This window comes from Rana temporaria, chromosome 4, assembly GCF_905171775.1.
Source record: "Rana temporaria chromosome 4, aRanTem1.1, whole genome shotgun sequence".
NCBI classification, from domain to species: Eukaryota; Metazoa; Chordata; class Amphibia; order Anura; family Ranidae; genus Rana; species Rana temporaria.
Window position 1 is genome coordinate 184619670 of NC_053492.1, and position 16430 is coordinate 184636099.

The window sequence follows — 16430 nt, forward strand, 5'->3', positions numbered from 1 at the left end:
ATATGACATACCCCATCTGTGTGACTTGCATAAGAGCGACGTGCAGCTAAGGTAGCAGCTGAAGACAGCCTCTGCAAAAGCCTAAATCAAAAAATGTTGTTAGAGTAAAGCTGGCCATACATTATACCATTTTGTTGTACAACTTTCCTTTAGATGTACCAAAACCATCTAATATGAGGTCCAATCTAAACACTTTCAATTTGTATGCAATCAAGCAGACCCTCGCACTGCATAGTTAAAGGTAAATGCAAAGAAAATGATATAATATATGGCCAGCCTAAGGCTAAAGCTCACAGTATAATATTGCCATATACGCCACATTATTTTTATTTCTGTGTCTTTATAAATAAAATAAAAAATCATTTTAGAAATTAAAAATTCAGACAAGAATGCAGATAGATTGTTGTTACCCAAAAGGTATATTTTTTTGTTTAATTCAAAAGGTATATTTCTCAGATATGATTTTGGTTAATGAGAGTTCTTTGACCATAAGTGAAAGCTTTAAAACACAAGAACAAAAATCTATTTGTAAATAGTAAGGAGGCCTAAATCATCTATCTATTGTACAGGAAAAGGGTAAAAAAAAAAAAAAAAAAAAACCCCACACAAAATGTTATATATATATATATATATATATATATATATATATATTTTGTGTGGTTTTTTTTTGTATATATATATATATATATATATATATATATATATATATATATATATATATATATACACACACACACACACACACACACACACACACACACACACACACACACACACACACACACACACATATATATATATATATATATATATATATATATATATATATATATATATATATACACACATACACACACACACACACACACATACACATATTTACAGAAAATCAATGGGCTGTGCTAAAACACCAAAGCTTATCCTTATTCAAAACCAACTGTATATTATCCCCTCTGTCAGAAAGCCAAGTCCTAGTGCCTATGCTTTATAACTCCAGGCTCTCTGCTCCTCTCCTCCCTGGCTGACATCAGCAGGGGAATCTCAGCCCCGCCCACTGGAGATATCAGATGGGGAGAGCCGAGAGCCTGGAGTCGTCTTATCGCAACAGGAACACATTTTTTATTTATTTATTTTTTCATAAAAAGTACAGGCACTAGGATGCAGCTTTTTATCTGACAGATTGGATGATATAAAGATGAAATAGTGGCTTAACCACTTAAGGACCGCCTCCTGCACATATACATCGGCAGAATGGCACGGCTGGGCACATCCACGTACAGGTACGTCCTGTACTAGTACCCAGCCGTGGTACTAAAATCGCTGATCGCCGCCATTAGTAGTAAAACAGTATAATTCCCCTATTTTGTAAACGCTATAAATTTTGCGCAAACCAACCGATAAACGCTTATTGCGATTTTTTTTTACCAAAAATAGGTAGAAGAATACGTATCGGCCTAAACTGAGGACATTTTTTTTTTTTATATATATATATTTTTGGGGGATATTTATTATAGCAAAAAGTAAAAAATATTGCATTTTTTTTAAAATTGTCGCTCTATTTTTGTTTATAGCGCAAAAAATAAAAACAGCAGAGGTGATCAAATACCAAAAAAAAGGTCGCCAATTTTGTTTGGGAGCCACATCGCACGACCGCGCAATTGTCAGTTAAAGCGGCGCAGTGCTGAATCACAAAAAGGGGCCTGGTCTTTTACCTGCATTTTGGTCCGGGTCTTAAGTGGTTAACAACCACTTTAACCCATCCTGTATAACAGGTTCATACGAAAGACATTACACACCCACACTGATACATCTCTAACTGAGATACTGTATTCCGAATTACAATATTTTACAACTGTTTATGGAGATTTCACAAACTCATAAGGCAACATTGTGTAATAATTCTACACATAACAGTATAATTCTATTCTCTAAACTGAAAAAGGCAATAGACCAAGCGGAAATCTCCCAGAGAATGTCAGACAGCGAGATATCTGCCATTTTATGGATGGTGAGAGGTTAAAAAAAAAAAAATATGCTGGGCATGAAATTCAGGGCGTAGACAACAGCGCAGGCACACTGAGCGTGCCGTTAGTGAGGGCGATCGTGCCATTACTGACGGCTCCCACGCGTGGCTCCGGCCAATCACAGCGCCTGAGCCATGCTACCCAGAAGTAACTAGGGTATTAATGGCGGCAGCGTTGAGGAACGAGAGTCGCTTTGACCTCAGGTAAGCAATTCATAATGAGCTAGTATGCTATGCATACTAGCTCATTATGCCTTTCTCTTGCAGGTTTTTTTTTTTAAAGAAATACTTTAGAGGGTTTACTTCCTCTTTAAGGGTACAACCTTGCAAAGTCTGTTTGTCCACACGAAAAACACAAGTGTTCCATGCTGGCAGTCTCATTCAGGTCTGCACAGACACAAGTGACATTACTGCTTTTTTGAATCCCCTGAAAAGGTTTTGGGATTGTAGTCCATTCTGTTTGCCCTATTCTAGCGTTAAACCCCCTTTTACACAAGAAAAAAAAAAAAAGTTTTGGCTTTAGATTATATTAAAATGTTCCCCCCACATGGTGAAAAAGCACAGACTGATGAATTTCATGGTTGATATAAATAAAATGTCAAAAGAACTATTTGCTTGGTTATCCATTATCTGTTCCTTGGCTGCTGCAGTACTGAGGGTTGCCAAGTAGAGTGGACTTGATACATTTTGTTTTACCATAGACAAGGAATAAGAGCGATGTCAGATTGGGATTTTTAAACATTGTATTTTTCTTCATTTAAAGTCATTGAAATATTTTCCCCATGCTGTATTGAGTAAACCAACAGGCCGAGATTGGTTTTCTATAGCAGGGGTCTCCAAACATTCTAAACAAAGGGCCGGTTTATTGTCCTTCAGACTCTAGGATGGCCGGACTTTGGCCAGTGGGAGTGGAAATTTTCCTGGCATCATTGTTAGTAAACATCTGGTATTAGGGGAGAGGAATAGTGCCCCATTGCTGGTATCATAGGAAGGAATAGTGCTCTATTTGTTGTGTCAGTGGGAGAAATGGTGCTTCATTGTCGGTGTCAGATGGCAGAATAGTGTCTCGTATCAGTGGGAAGGATAGTGCCCCAAGGGCCGGATAAAAGCAAGCAAAGGGCCGCATCCGGCCCTCGGGACGCAGTTTGGAGACCACTGTTCTATAGGATTCACCAAATAAAGCTGGGGTGTAGAGCAACCACTTCAGATAACAATGCAGGTAGTAGTTATTAATGTAGACTGCTTTGCTCCATACCTGTCGATGAGGAAGAGCAATTCCAACCTATGATAATATGACAAATTTTACAGTGGTATTAAACCTACTTTTTTTTTTAATTACTGACAGGTAGGGTTTATAAATAAGAAAAGGGATGGTCAGCACTCAGGATGCTTTAAAATTCCAGACCCCCTCAATTGAAATTACGTTTTTTTTTTTAGATAGATAGATATACAGTGAGGAAAATAAGTATTTGAACACCCTGCTATTTTGCAAGTTCTCCCACTTGGAAATCATGGAGGGGTCTGAAATTGTCATCGTAGGTGCATGTCCACTGTGAGAGACATAATCAAAAAAAAATATTCCAGAAATCACAATTTATGATTTTTTAACTATTTGTATGATACAGCTGCAAATAAGTATTTGAACACCTGTCTATCAGCTAGAATTCTGACCCTCAAAGACCTGTTAGTCTGCCTTTAAAATGTCCACCTCCACTCCATTTATTATCCTAAATTAGATGCACCTGTTTGAGGTCATTAGCTGCATAAAGACACCTGTCCACCCCATACAATCAGTAAGAATCCAACTACTAACATGGCCAAGACCAAAGAGCTGTCCAAAGACACTAGAGACAAAATTGTACACCTCCACAAGGCTGGAAAGGGCTACGGGGAAATTGCCAAGCAGCTTGGTGAAAAAAGGTCCACTGTTGGAGCAATCATTAGAAAATGGAAGAAGCTAAACATGACTGTGAATCTCCCTCGGACTGGGGCTCCATGCAAAATCTCACCTCGTGGGGTCTCAATGATCCTAAGAAAGGTGAGAAATCAGCCCAGGACTACACGGGAGGAGCTGGTCAATGACCTGAAAAGAGCTGGGACCACCGTTTCCAAGGTTACTGTTGGTAATACACTAAGACGTCATGGTTTGAAATCATGCATGTCACGGAAGGTTCCCCTGCTTAAACCAGCACATGTCAAGGCCCGTCTTAAGTTTGCCAATGACCATTTGGATGATCCAGAGGAGTCATGGGAGAAAGTCATGTGGTCAGATGAGACCAAAATAGAACTTTTTGGTCATAATTCCACTAACCGTGTTTGGAGGAAAAAGAATGATGAGTACCATCCCAAGAACACCACCACCCCTACTGTGAAGCATGGGGGTGGTAGCATCATGCTTTGGGGGTGTTTTTCTGCACATGGGACAGGGCGACTGCACTGTATTAAGGAGAGGATGACCGGGGCCATGTATTGCGAGATTTTGGGCAACAACCTCCTTCCCTCAGTTAGAGCTTTGAAGATGGGTCGAGGCTGGGTCTTCCAACATGACAATGACCCGAAGCACACAGCCAGGATAACCAAGGGGTGGCTCTGTAAGAAGCATATCAAGGTTCTGGCGTGGCCTAGCCAGTCTCCAGACCTAAACCCAATAGAGAATCTTTGAAAGGAAAGCTCAAACTCCGTGTTTCTCAGCGACAGCCCAGAAACCTGACTGATCTAGAGAAGATCTGTGTGGAGGAGTGGGCCAAAATCCCTCCTCCAGTGTGTGCAAACCTGGTGAAAAACTACAAGAAACGTTTGACCTCTGTAATTGCAAACAAAGGCTACTGTACCAAATATTAACATTGATTTTCTCAGGTGTTCAAATACTTATTTGCAGCTGTATCATACAAATAAATAGTTAAAAAAATCATACATTGTGATTTCTGGATTTTTTTTTTTGATTATGTCTCTCACAGTGGACATGCACCTACGATGACAATTTCAGACCCCTCCATGATTTCCAAGTGGGAGAACTTGCAAAATAGCAGGGTGTTCAAATACTTATTTTCATCACTGTATACACACACACACACACACACACACACACACACACACACACACACACACACACTATTTAAGGGTTACTTATTTAGTTTTTTTGTTTTATCAGCCATGACTAAGGACCAACGTCCAAAACATGTAGGCCGTTTATACAGAATTGTACATGTTTACTTAAAGAATTACTATTTTTTGGATGTCATCCTGAGTGCCGACTATCCCCTTCCTTATTCTGGTACATTGGAAGTGTCGGCAGCCTCAAGGTCTGGCCACTGGGGCCTAGAATTACGTAGGGCGGCTTTACGTTGTGCGGGCGTAGCGTATCTTATTTACGCTACGCCGCCGCTACTTAGAGAGGCAAGTGCTGTATTCACAAAGCACTTGCGTCCTAAGTTACGCGTAGCGTAAATCGGCCGGCGTAAGCGCGCGTAGTTCAAAGTAGGCAGGTCGTGGGCGTGTTGTATTTAAATTAAGCGTGACCCCATGTGGATGCATGGCCGAACGAACGGCGCATGTGCGCGCATGCTCAGTATCACGTCGTATTTATGCCCAAAGATACCGGCTCAATTCCTGTGACGTGAAAGTAACCTACGCACAGCCCCATTCACGTACGACTTACGTAAACAACGTAAAAATATACGCTTGTTCCGACGTCCATACCTTGCATGGGCTGCGCCACCTAGAGACCTGCTTTATCTTTACGCCGGCGTATGTCTTATGTAAACGGCGTAACTAATTGCGACGGGCGTACGTACGTACGTACGTACGTACGTACGTACGTACGTACGTACGTGAATCGGCATATCTTGCTCATTTGCATATTCAACGCGGAAAACAATGGAAGCACCACCTAGCGGCCAGCGTAAATATGCACCCTAAGATACGACGGAGTAGGAGACTTACGCCGCTCGTATCTTAGCCAAATTTAAGCGTATCTGGTTTCCAGAATACGCTTAAATATACAACGGCGCAGATTCGGACTTACGACGGCGTATCTACGGATACGCCAACGTAAGTCTCTGAGAATCTGGCCCTGGAGCTGTTATGTGGGAAGGTTGCAGCGCCTATACACCCGTTTTCCCTTGAAGGCATATAAATGCTTCCCCTACCTGTCAGCTTTAATGTGCACTGAACTACGCGTACATAGCTCAGTGTGCATTGCCAGGACCCCAACTATGCCACAATACTGTGACTCTGTGCGCATGCGTGAGAGTGACATCATCGTGGCACAGCCATTCAGAGACAGAACCCAGAAGAAAGACTGGGTGAAAATGGAAGCGCCAGGGTGTGATTAAAAAACAATTCACACAAAGTTTATTAGGGCTTTAAGCTCCAGTGTGTTAATTTACCTTTACCAAAAAAACAGCCTTTGCAAGTAAGGGGTGTCTGTAAATAATAAAAAAATAAAAACGGTGTGGCTTTGGCCAAAGTTAAATAATACACTTGCCATAGGTGTGCATCTGTGATGCTGGAGGTAAGCAGTGAGGGTTGGGAGTGTCTTAGAAACATCCTAGCAATAAGGATGATGCCATCTCTGGGAATTTTTTGGCTATACTTGGGGAGGTAGATAGCGTGCACCTTTAACAGGGCAAAACTGCACGTTTTTTTTTCTACAGGTGCACCTTACCTGCTTAGGCAATGTGAACTGTCCCTTTAAAGAAATAATCAAAAAAGTGTTGTCTAATAATGTCCATTTAACAATTCCCTTATACAGAACCTACCCCATTCATTTACAAGAGCTTAAAGGAGTTGTAAAGGTAAAAGTTTTTTTACCTTAATGCATCCCGTTTTACTTACCTCACCGTTCGAAAGTCCCGGGCGCGTGCTTGTCGTCCTGCTCGGTTCCCAGCCTGGCCGTTGATTGGCTAGGCTGGGCGGATTGATAGCAGCGCAGCCATTGGCTGGCGCTGCTGTCAATCACAGCGGATGACGCGGCGCGCCGGGGCCGAGTGATACAGTCGGCGGCTATGGCCGCTGCTGTATCACGGGAGCGCGCTCGCAAAAGCTTTCCACCATGCGAGGGAGCTCGCATGAACGTGGAAAGCTTTTGCGAGGAGGAGCCGAGACAGCCGCCGAGGGACCCCAGAAGACACGGATCCGGGTCACTCTGTGCAAAACGATCTGCACAGTGGAGGTAAGTAGAACATGTATGTTATTTAAAAAAAAAAAAATTGTACCTTTAGTGTTCCTTTAAGCCCACGTCGTAACAAATTACATCAACAGGTTGGCAACTCTTTTGTGGCCAGGGGCGGACTGACCATTGAGTCACTCGGGCACTGCCCGAGGGCCCCATGTCACTAGGGGGCCCCATCCGGGTTGCCAGGCTCAGTAAAACCAGTGACAGTATGTAAAAATCTGTGTTTTTTTTTACATCTGTCCCTGATATGTCCGAAACCGACATGCTTTTGATGTGAAAATACCAAGATTTTAGCTGCCCCACCTCTGCACTGCCTCCTGGCGTGGTGGCCATCTGTAAGCCCAGGGGCCCCATAATCTTCTATTGCCCGGGGGCCCCATGAGTTGTCAGTCCGCCCCTGTTTGTGGCCCATTCCCTCTATTGTGTTGCTTTAATATGCATGTTACCACAACATGCAGCAATGTGTGGGTAAGATGCCTCAAGTCTGAACGGTACCCCCAATGCACCTTGATGGCATACATGTTTTGCCGTACAGCACAATGTGTGGTACTGCACTAATGCCACAAATGGTACATGCACTATGGCCTCCAAAGGCTTAACTTATGCTGTTCCAATGCCATCATCCACCCACGTGGATCTGTGATAGCCCGATCCATGTGGGTGGATGTTGGCATTGGAGCAGCATAATGTAAGCCTTTGGAGGCCATAGTTGAAGCTCTGTTCCGGTGTAGTAGATACAAACACACCTCACAGATGGTAAGCCATTACCCACTTAAACGCTGTGGATCCCTATAGCTGCAAGGGATCTGCCACCCATGTGTAACTGTTATCTACTTTGTTGTTTCACCTGGTCCTTTTGCGTCTCCTGTGATGCCACTGAACTCCATAAGTTGGTTGGATGTGGTGAAGACTGGAAATTAGGGGCCAGATCCTCAAAAGGGATACGCCTGCGTATCTACTGATACGATGTCGTATCCCTGTTTCTATCTTTGGATCTGATCCACAGAATCAGTTTTCCAAAGATATGCAGAAGATCCGGCATGTGTAAGGGACTTACACTGCCGGATCTTAGGATGCAGTACCGCAGCCGCCGCTGGGGGCATTTCGAGTCGAAATGCCGCTTCGCGTATGCAAATGAGCACTTACGGAGATCCACGAAGCGGTTTAGCTTCGTGAAATCTCCGTAAATACTTACGTTGCCATCGTAAAATTAGGGCTGCTTTTACAAAGTGTAAACTGTTTACACGTTGTACGAGTAGACCCTTCTTTGCAGCGACGCTGATTTATTTATTTTTTCCCGCCGTATCTTTTTTTTTTCCCGACGCAACTTTTTTTTACCCGGCGCGATTCAATTTAAATGGGACTCGCCCCATTTGAATTGGGAACGCCTTGCGCCGGCCGGATTTAAGTTACACAGCCGAAAATTTCTAGGTAAGTGCTTTGTGGATCGGGCACTTAGGTAGAAATTTTGCGGCAGTGTAACTTAAATCAGAATATTTAAATTACAGGGGCTCTTTGTGAATCTGGCCCTAGGACTCTTGTGTGAAGGTGGGAAAAGGGGGAAGGGGCAGACTGAGGACTCCAATGTAAAATGGGGCGTGTAATGTAGTGCAAGGTGCAAGGAAGGAAAAGAAGGGGGGGGGGGGGGCGGGGGAAAAACAGAAGAGGGAAACAGTAGAGTAGCGCAGGGGGAATCTTCTTAGCAGCCTGGTCACATATCGGTGTGTGATCTTCTGGGTGAGCAGATCTTTTGATTACAATGTTTGCTGTATAATTATGTTTAAATGTTCTTGACGCTGCAACTACTGTATATTTTATTGTATTTTCTGCTTTATAGACAGTTCCTCCTGAAGAAGCGGTCCCAATGCGCGAAACTAGTACAGGATCAATTTTTCTACACCCCACATTAACAGTTATCTTTAGGGTGATCCCGTTAGTAGTGGGCTGTGGTTGAATTTTATCTTTTGTATATGTATTAAAAAATGATATTTTTACATTAAGAATTTGTTTGTGTATCAGTACAACCTACTCGATGGGTGTATATCCATGGTCAGCTACAGCAACTGTCCTTATAAACCCCTCGTCCCATATCAACAATCCAATGTTAGTATAGCGATCTCCCCACTGAGCAATTGTGTTCTCATGGGGGGGGGGGGGGGGGGTGTCTGATCAGGAGACCTTTTACAGTCATGCCCCTTCAGAAGCCGGATGTTTGGCCGGCTTATGTCAGACCAGCTGCCATACACACAGTTGTGTTGGCCAGTTTCTATTGAACCTAACACTTTTTAATCAGTTACAGCAACATTTTCTTTTGGTATAAGAGTTTTACTTAAAAGCTGACCATTGTAAGCACCCCTGTCAGTGGTAAAGGGTTTGTCCCAACCTTCTAACTGCCACTTTCACTGGACAATTTGGTCAGTTACATGAAGTTGAAAAACAAACAGACTTACTGGCCAGATCGCCTAGTGAAAAAATTTAAATCAGCAATGTCATGTACAACACACTGATGTAAGCATTGTCATGTACAACACACCGATATCAGCAATACCATATACAGCACACTGATATTGTCATATCCAGCACACCAATGTCATGCACAGCATACAGCTGTTAACATTGTCATGTAGAAAACACTGATATTAGTACCATCTTCCTGGTCCAGGCACCTACCCCATGACCAAGGCAAAACATATCACAGAGAGACATGTAGGCTGAAGCCATTCTTTACTGTCTTTGTCACACTGGCTTGTTGGGAGAGCGGCACCTTCTTTCACTCACTGATATCAGCATTGTCATGCACAGCACACTGATATCAGCATTGTCATGCACAGCACACTGATATCAGCATTGTCATGCACAGCACACTGATATCAGCATTGTCATGCACAGCACACTGCTATCAGCATTGTCATGCACAGCACACTGCTATCAGCATTGTCATGCACAGCACACTGGTATCAGCATTGTCATGCACAGCACACTGGTATCAGCATTGTCATGCACAGCACACTGATATCAGCATTGTCATGCACAGCACACTGATATCAGCATTGTCATGCACAGCACACTGATATCAGCATTGTCATGCACAGCACACTGATATCAGCATTGTCATGTACAGCACACTGGTGTTAATATGTTGCATGAAGGTAAATTGTTAGCAAGTAACGGATCAAAACTGTAGCTGACTTTAAAGCCTACATGGGAGCTATTTGACCACTTATTTTCAGTCACCTCTTTGACAACAAATTGTATTTAAAGTGTTGCAAAGAACCAACAATGGGTTAAAGTGCTCAGTGGTACAAAACAATCACTGAGAAGTGATACTTTGTATGTAATAACATACTGTATAAAAGGTAATGTTTAATTTGCACAAAGGTTGTTGCAGTCAGAACACAAACACATACACCGATCTATAAATGTGATATTTATTTTGTCACTTACAGCAAGCTACAGTATTTATTAAATGAAGTCATGATCCACCATGGACACACAGCTCTCCATAAGTACAACAGGCCCTTGCAATGAAAAGTTGTTTAAAAATAAATTCTCTATATGTAGCATACCTCACATGACTGGCATGATCCTTCAGTTGCAATGTCCTTGTTGGGAAATAAAAGCAGGTCCTGGCAGCCAGCATTCTTCTATGTCACTTCCAATTCACCTTGACTTCTACAACAGAACAGAACACGCCTCTATTTCAATCATCTGGAAACACTTTCTACTGTTCTCATAGATAATATGCATTCTATGGAATATTCTATTGATTGATCCAATATGCCCCAGATCATTAGGTAGATAAAAACCAAATCTTTTTTGTTCTCACCTTGGATTTCAGTAGGGCGTGAAAATTATTTGCGCACACTGCATAGAACAGTCATTTAAATGTGGACTGCATAATTGTTAAGCTGGCTCTGGGGTGGTAAACAGAAAACAGCTTGTGGTTTGTGAAGATGGGCAAGGGCAGCAAGCCTTCAGATGCATTCAGCTTGCCATACTTACCTGTTCTGTGCAGTGATTTTGCACAGAACAGCCTCAATCCTCCTATTCTCGGGTCCCTGCTGACACTTCTGGCTCCTACCCCCCTGCCAAGTGCCTATCATAGCAAGCTGCTTGCTCTGGGGGCACTTGGGTGCCGTCGTTCCCGAGCCGGCTGTGTGTCCACAAGACCCCCCCCCCCCCTCCTCACTGTCTGAAACTACGCCAGTGGGGAGGGTGAGACCGCTCTCGTGCACATCCCTGCATCCAGATCGGGTTTAGGCAAGTATAAGGGGGGCTGATTGCTTGTTTTTTTTTTACCTTAAAGTGGTTGTAAACCACAGAATTGAAATGAACAAAGCAAACACTTCTATAGTGTGTACTTGTCTCTTTCCAGAGTACCAAGAGTGAGATTTACTAAAACTGGAGCAGTCAGAATCTGGTGCAGTCTCCAGATCTCAACCCCATAGAAAACCTTTGGAGGGAGTTGAAAGTTTGTGTTGCCCAGCGACAGACCCAAAACATCCCTGCTCTAGAAGAGATCTGCATGGAGGAATGCGCCAACATACCAGCAACAGTGTGTGACAACCTTGTGAAGACTTACAGAAAACGTTTGACCTCTGTCATTGCCAACAAAGGATATATAACAAAGTATTGAGATGAACTTTTGATATTATTATTACTATTATTATTATTATACAGGATTTATATAGCGCCAACAGTTTGCGCAGCGCTTTACATCAGGGAAGACAGTACAGTCACAATACAATTCAATACAGGAGGGATCAGAGGGCCCTGCTCGTTAGAGCTTACAATCTAGAAGATATTGACCAAATACTTATTTTCCACCATAATTTGCAAATAAATTCTTTCCAAATCAGACAGACAATGTGATGTTTCCAAATTTTGTCTCTCATAGTTGAGGTATACCTATGATGACAATCACAGGCCTCTGTCATCTTTTTAAGTAGGAGAACTTGCACAATTGGTGGCTGGCTAAATACTTTTTTGCCCCACTGTACCTGATGGTAAATTTTCCTTTCCTAATGCAAAAGCATGACAGCATATACGTATTGGTTAGGCTTCACCCCCCTGCCCAATTCCAGGACCGGTTATACTATTAAAGTGTCTCCTCCCCACCAGGAAGCATTCTAGTAAACTATCACTGCAAACATCCTGCCCGTAGCTCGCCGCGATCCTGGGAAAATGCCGCGAGCGGCATCCGGCCTCGAGCAGGATGTTTTAGGCGAGGCCGCGGCTTCAGCCTAGTCCGCGGAGCGCCGGTCCTATGGAACCGGCGCGGTGTCCATCAGGAGAAAAAAAAATATTGTCACTGGGATTCATGGAAAACTGAAGAACTCAAAGCAAATTATAGATGGGTAAAATTTCAGATTCACATGCTAGAAACTGTTGAGGGCATCCATATGCAAATACTATGATTGACATCCCTGTGCCCCTTGGCTGTGCTGACAGCACTAAATACATGCATTTAAAAGCAGCTTCGAGGTGGGGATTTGACACAGTTATTTTTACTTCTGGTCTGGCTTTTTCTTATGATGTTAGAATTATTAATGATTCTAGAATTTTTTTTTTTTATCTATTTGAAATTGTGAACGTAGCTCATATTTGTACTTTTGACCAAGAGAGAGAGCTGGATTGGTCCAGTTATGTGATACAACAGCTAGGTTCTTCAGTAGCTTCACCCTGACCTTGTAAATTTGTGTGAATTATCTGGGAAAGAATGGAACTGCTTTTCCAGAAGACCAGAGGTTCCTGTAATGGGCTCAGATTTGGAAAGTCTTAGGGCCCTTTAACACGGGACGGATCCATTTAAAAATTCTACGGGTTGCATGTTTTGAGTTACAGAGGAGGTCTAGGGCTAGAATTATTGCTCTCGCTCTAACGATCGCGGCGATACCTCACATGTGTGGTTTAAATACCGTTTACATATGTGGGTGCTACTCACGTATGCGTTCGCTTCTGCGCACAAGCTTGGCGAGACGGGCGCGTTTTCTGGCTCCTAACTTTTTTAGCTGGCTCCTAGATTCCAAGCAAATTTGTCAAACCCTGGGTTAAACAAACTTAGTTGTTTGATTAGCTTAGTACCTGGGTATTATCAAACAAACAGAGATCCACACAGTTTGGACAGAGTCAAAACATCCACTTCTTTGCTTCCGATATGTCAACTTGCCATAGCAAGGTCCTAGAAGCAAGCTACTACCAGCTAAGGCTGACACATTTGGCCAGTCTGATAAAGACTTCCTGGCCAACTGCTTCTGAGTAGGGATGAGCTCCGGCGTGTTCGCACAGTCCACGTGCAGAGTCCGCCAGGAAGTCTGCACAGCGCTGCGCTAATCACAGGCAGGGAGACATTGTCCCGATGCTCGGCTGCAGAGATCGGGAAATGTCTCCCTGCCTGTGGTTAGCGCAGCGCCATGCAGACTTCCTGGCGGGCTCTGCATGTGGACTGTGCCAACACGCCGGAGCTCATCCCTACGTCTGAGGTTGCCTTTAAATAAACGTAGCAGTTTTATTAGGCTTGGTATGGGACTATAGACCTTCTCAGTCTCTGCTACTTTGCCGCTGCCTCTTGTCTGCAACTTGGCATCGCATGTTGGCCGTCACACCAGTCCACTATCACCCAAGACGAATATTGTAGAGAGATTTAGTCTGCCTCTCCTGGCAGTTAAATACATAGTGGTTCCTTCAGGGCTAAAGAGGACCTGTCCCTGTTGCAGGAGCAGGTTTCTTCTCCACTTCCTGAGAAGTGGTGCTGGGGTTGAGGGCTGGAGAGATTTGCAATCAAATATGCCCATAATGTGCACTCTTTTAGGATAAAATATACCTACCTGCCCTCACCTTCGTGAACATGGCTGGTCTCTAGGAAAAGCTGATTGCTACTGGCTCACAGAGGAGAGACATATCAGTAGTAAACCACTACAAGCAGCAAACCACATATCCAACTGTGGTGTACCCCAAGTAGCAGACCACCCATTAATCAATAGTCTACCACAGGTAGCAAACCACACATCTTCCTGAAGTCTACCCCAAGTAGTGCACCACACAGTCATATTGCAGGGTTAGATCGCCATTTACAACTATGAAAGGCGTCGTCCACCACCAGTCACCGAGACCCAACCCAGCTATCCGCAAAAAGACCCCCTGCAAGAGTGAGTGAAGTCTAGGGCACTTCAGGCAGACTAAGGAAATGCAACTAAGCAGATCACTGAATTTTATGGCTGCAACTAACGATTATTTTCATAATCGATTAGTTGCCCGATTATTGTTTCGATCAATCGGATAATAGCCTTAAAAAAAAAATATATATAGCATTTAAAAAAAAATTTGGCCCAATTTGTTGTTGGGCAGATTACAAAACACAAATTGCCGCAAAAACACATTGCATGCTTTTCTGCAGCTTCTCCATTGAAGTATATTGAACCAAAAAAATAAATAGCACCGCTTTGCGTTAAAAAGTCCTTGCCCTTTCCAAATACACAGCAGCTGAAAAGAAATCATGGATGTGAACGTGTCCCATAGGAAAACAAATGTAAATGAACTGTAGTGTGTTTCTGCAAAAAGCACCAAAAAACAGAGGTGTGACCCAGGCCTGAGATGTTTAGTAACATAATGGGGGTTAAAAAAAACTAAAATAAGTACAAAAAGAGCAAATAATCGCTACTGTAAGGGGTTCATTTTTTTACTGTGGGACAGTGGAAGTAATATTTACAGTAGTCATTTGCTTTTTGTACTATAAAGAGCTAATTTTAGCTTTTTTTAACCCCATTATGTTACTGGCCGATTAATGGATTATGAAAATTGTAATCGATTAATTTCATAATCGATTAGTTGTCGATTAATCGATTAGTTGTTTCGGCCCTACTGAATTTCACTTTAGCATCAGAACTAGCATGTAAATGCATAGCAGGTAATAAACGCATAGCCGTCATTACGACTGTGAAGTCAATATAATCACAGGCAGTAAGGGTTACTAGACATCAGACAATCATCACTAACAGGTAAACCAACCTTAGACAAATGTACTGCAAAGGCCAATCCCACAAACCAACATTATTACACAGGAAGTCAAGAATACAGGGCCAGGTCTTGCTGAGGTAAATAGGAAAGGCTCAGCTTACCAACAGCATCACCTGCTATGAGCCTTAGCATTAGCAGTACTGCAGACACAAAACCACAACAGAAGTTGTAAACCCTTGAGGTGTGCTGCAGCTGGCCCCATACACACTATTCGATTTTCTGCAGATTTTTGTCTTCAGGTTTACCAAAACCATGTAATATGAGGTCAAACCTTAAGGCCTGAATCACACTAGTGCGTTGCGTTTTGGAGCTCCGTTGTCTTTGCGAATTTCTCTATAAGGTGTTCTGCAGATCAACTGCGTTTTAGTTGCAGATCAGGTGCGAATTTGGAGACCTGGGAGAGGGGAGGGGGAGGGGGGAAGTGTATTGAACTGAATGAGACAAATACTGAAGAGAAATGAACACATCTGCGAATTCAGCTGCGTACCCATAGAAGATAATGGGACTGAATTCGCACCTGAGCCGCACCGCAAGACATAAAAACCGCACACGGTTTGGAGGCAATGCGCAGTGCGGATGCATCGCACATATGTGAACCAGCCTCATTGAAAACAATGTATTTTGAAATGTCCTGCGAATTAGATGCGGTTTAAGCCGCACTCAATTCGCATAGGTGTGAACCTGGCCTAAGAGTTTGCATTTGTATGCAATTAGGCAGGCTACATGGTTTGGGTAAATCTGAAGACAAAAATCTGCAGAAGATCTAATAGTGTGTATGGCGTCTTACTTATCTGAAGCTGGTCTTTCCAGCGGCTGGGACGAGCACACCAGCTCCAGCCGGGCGTCTCGGGTCCTGATTGGATAGATTGATAGCAGCGAAGCCATTGGCTACCGCTGCTGTCAATGAAATCCAATGCCGCGGGAGCCAGGGGTAGGGCCGAGTGCCCCAAGGGAGAGCGGCTCTCCAACAGGACACTCGAGAACAAGAGGAGCGCTGCTGAGGGATCCCAGAAGAGGGGGAACAGGGAAACTCTGTGCAAAACCAACTGCACAGAGGAGGCAAGTATGACAGGTTCTTTTTTTTTTGTTTAAACCAAACCTCTAGTTACCCTTTAAATGGGTTGTAAACGTTCGTCTTTTATTTTCTAAATAGGTTACTTTAAGCAAGTGCATTGTTGCTTCACTTACCTTTTCCTTTCCCTTCTAAATGTTTTT

At 43.2% G+C, this 16430-nt stretch overlaps 1 protein-coding gene across 3 annotated transcripts in view; it reads right to left on the reverse strand.

Annotated features, from left to right (window-relative positions):
• The window catches only part of BDH1 (3-hydroxybutyrate dehydrogenase 1), a 36394-nt gene that overhangs the window by 14036 nt on the left and 5928 nt on the right, over positions 1 to 16430 (reverse strand). For 2 of the 3 annotated variants that reach the window (XM_040349495.1, XM_040349496.1), the window contains exons 2-3: positions 10766 to 10871; positions 12 to 81 (exon numbers count right to left, since the gene is read on the reverse strand). In XM_040349495.1, coding sequence (XP_040205429.1) covers positions 12 to 81; positions 10766 to 10839 — 144 coding nt within the window. In that variant the 5' untranslated portion in view covers positions 10840 to 10871. Of the gene's footprint in view, positions 1 to 11; positions 82 to 10765; positions 10872 to 15206; positions 15232 to 16430 lie in introns of those variants that run through there. The other variant, XM_040349497.1, reaches the window with a different exon arrangement.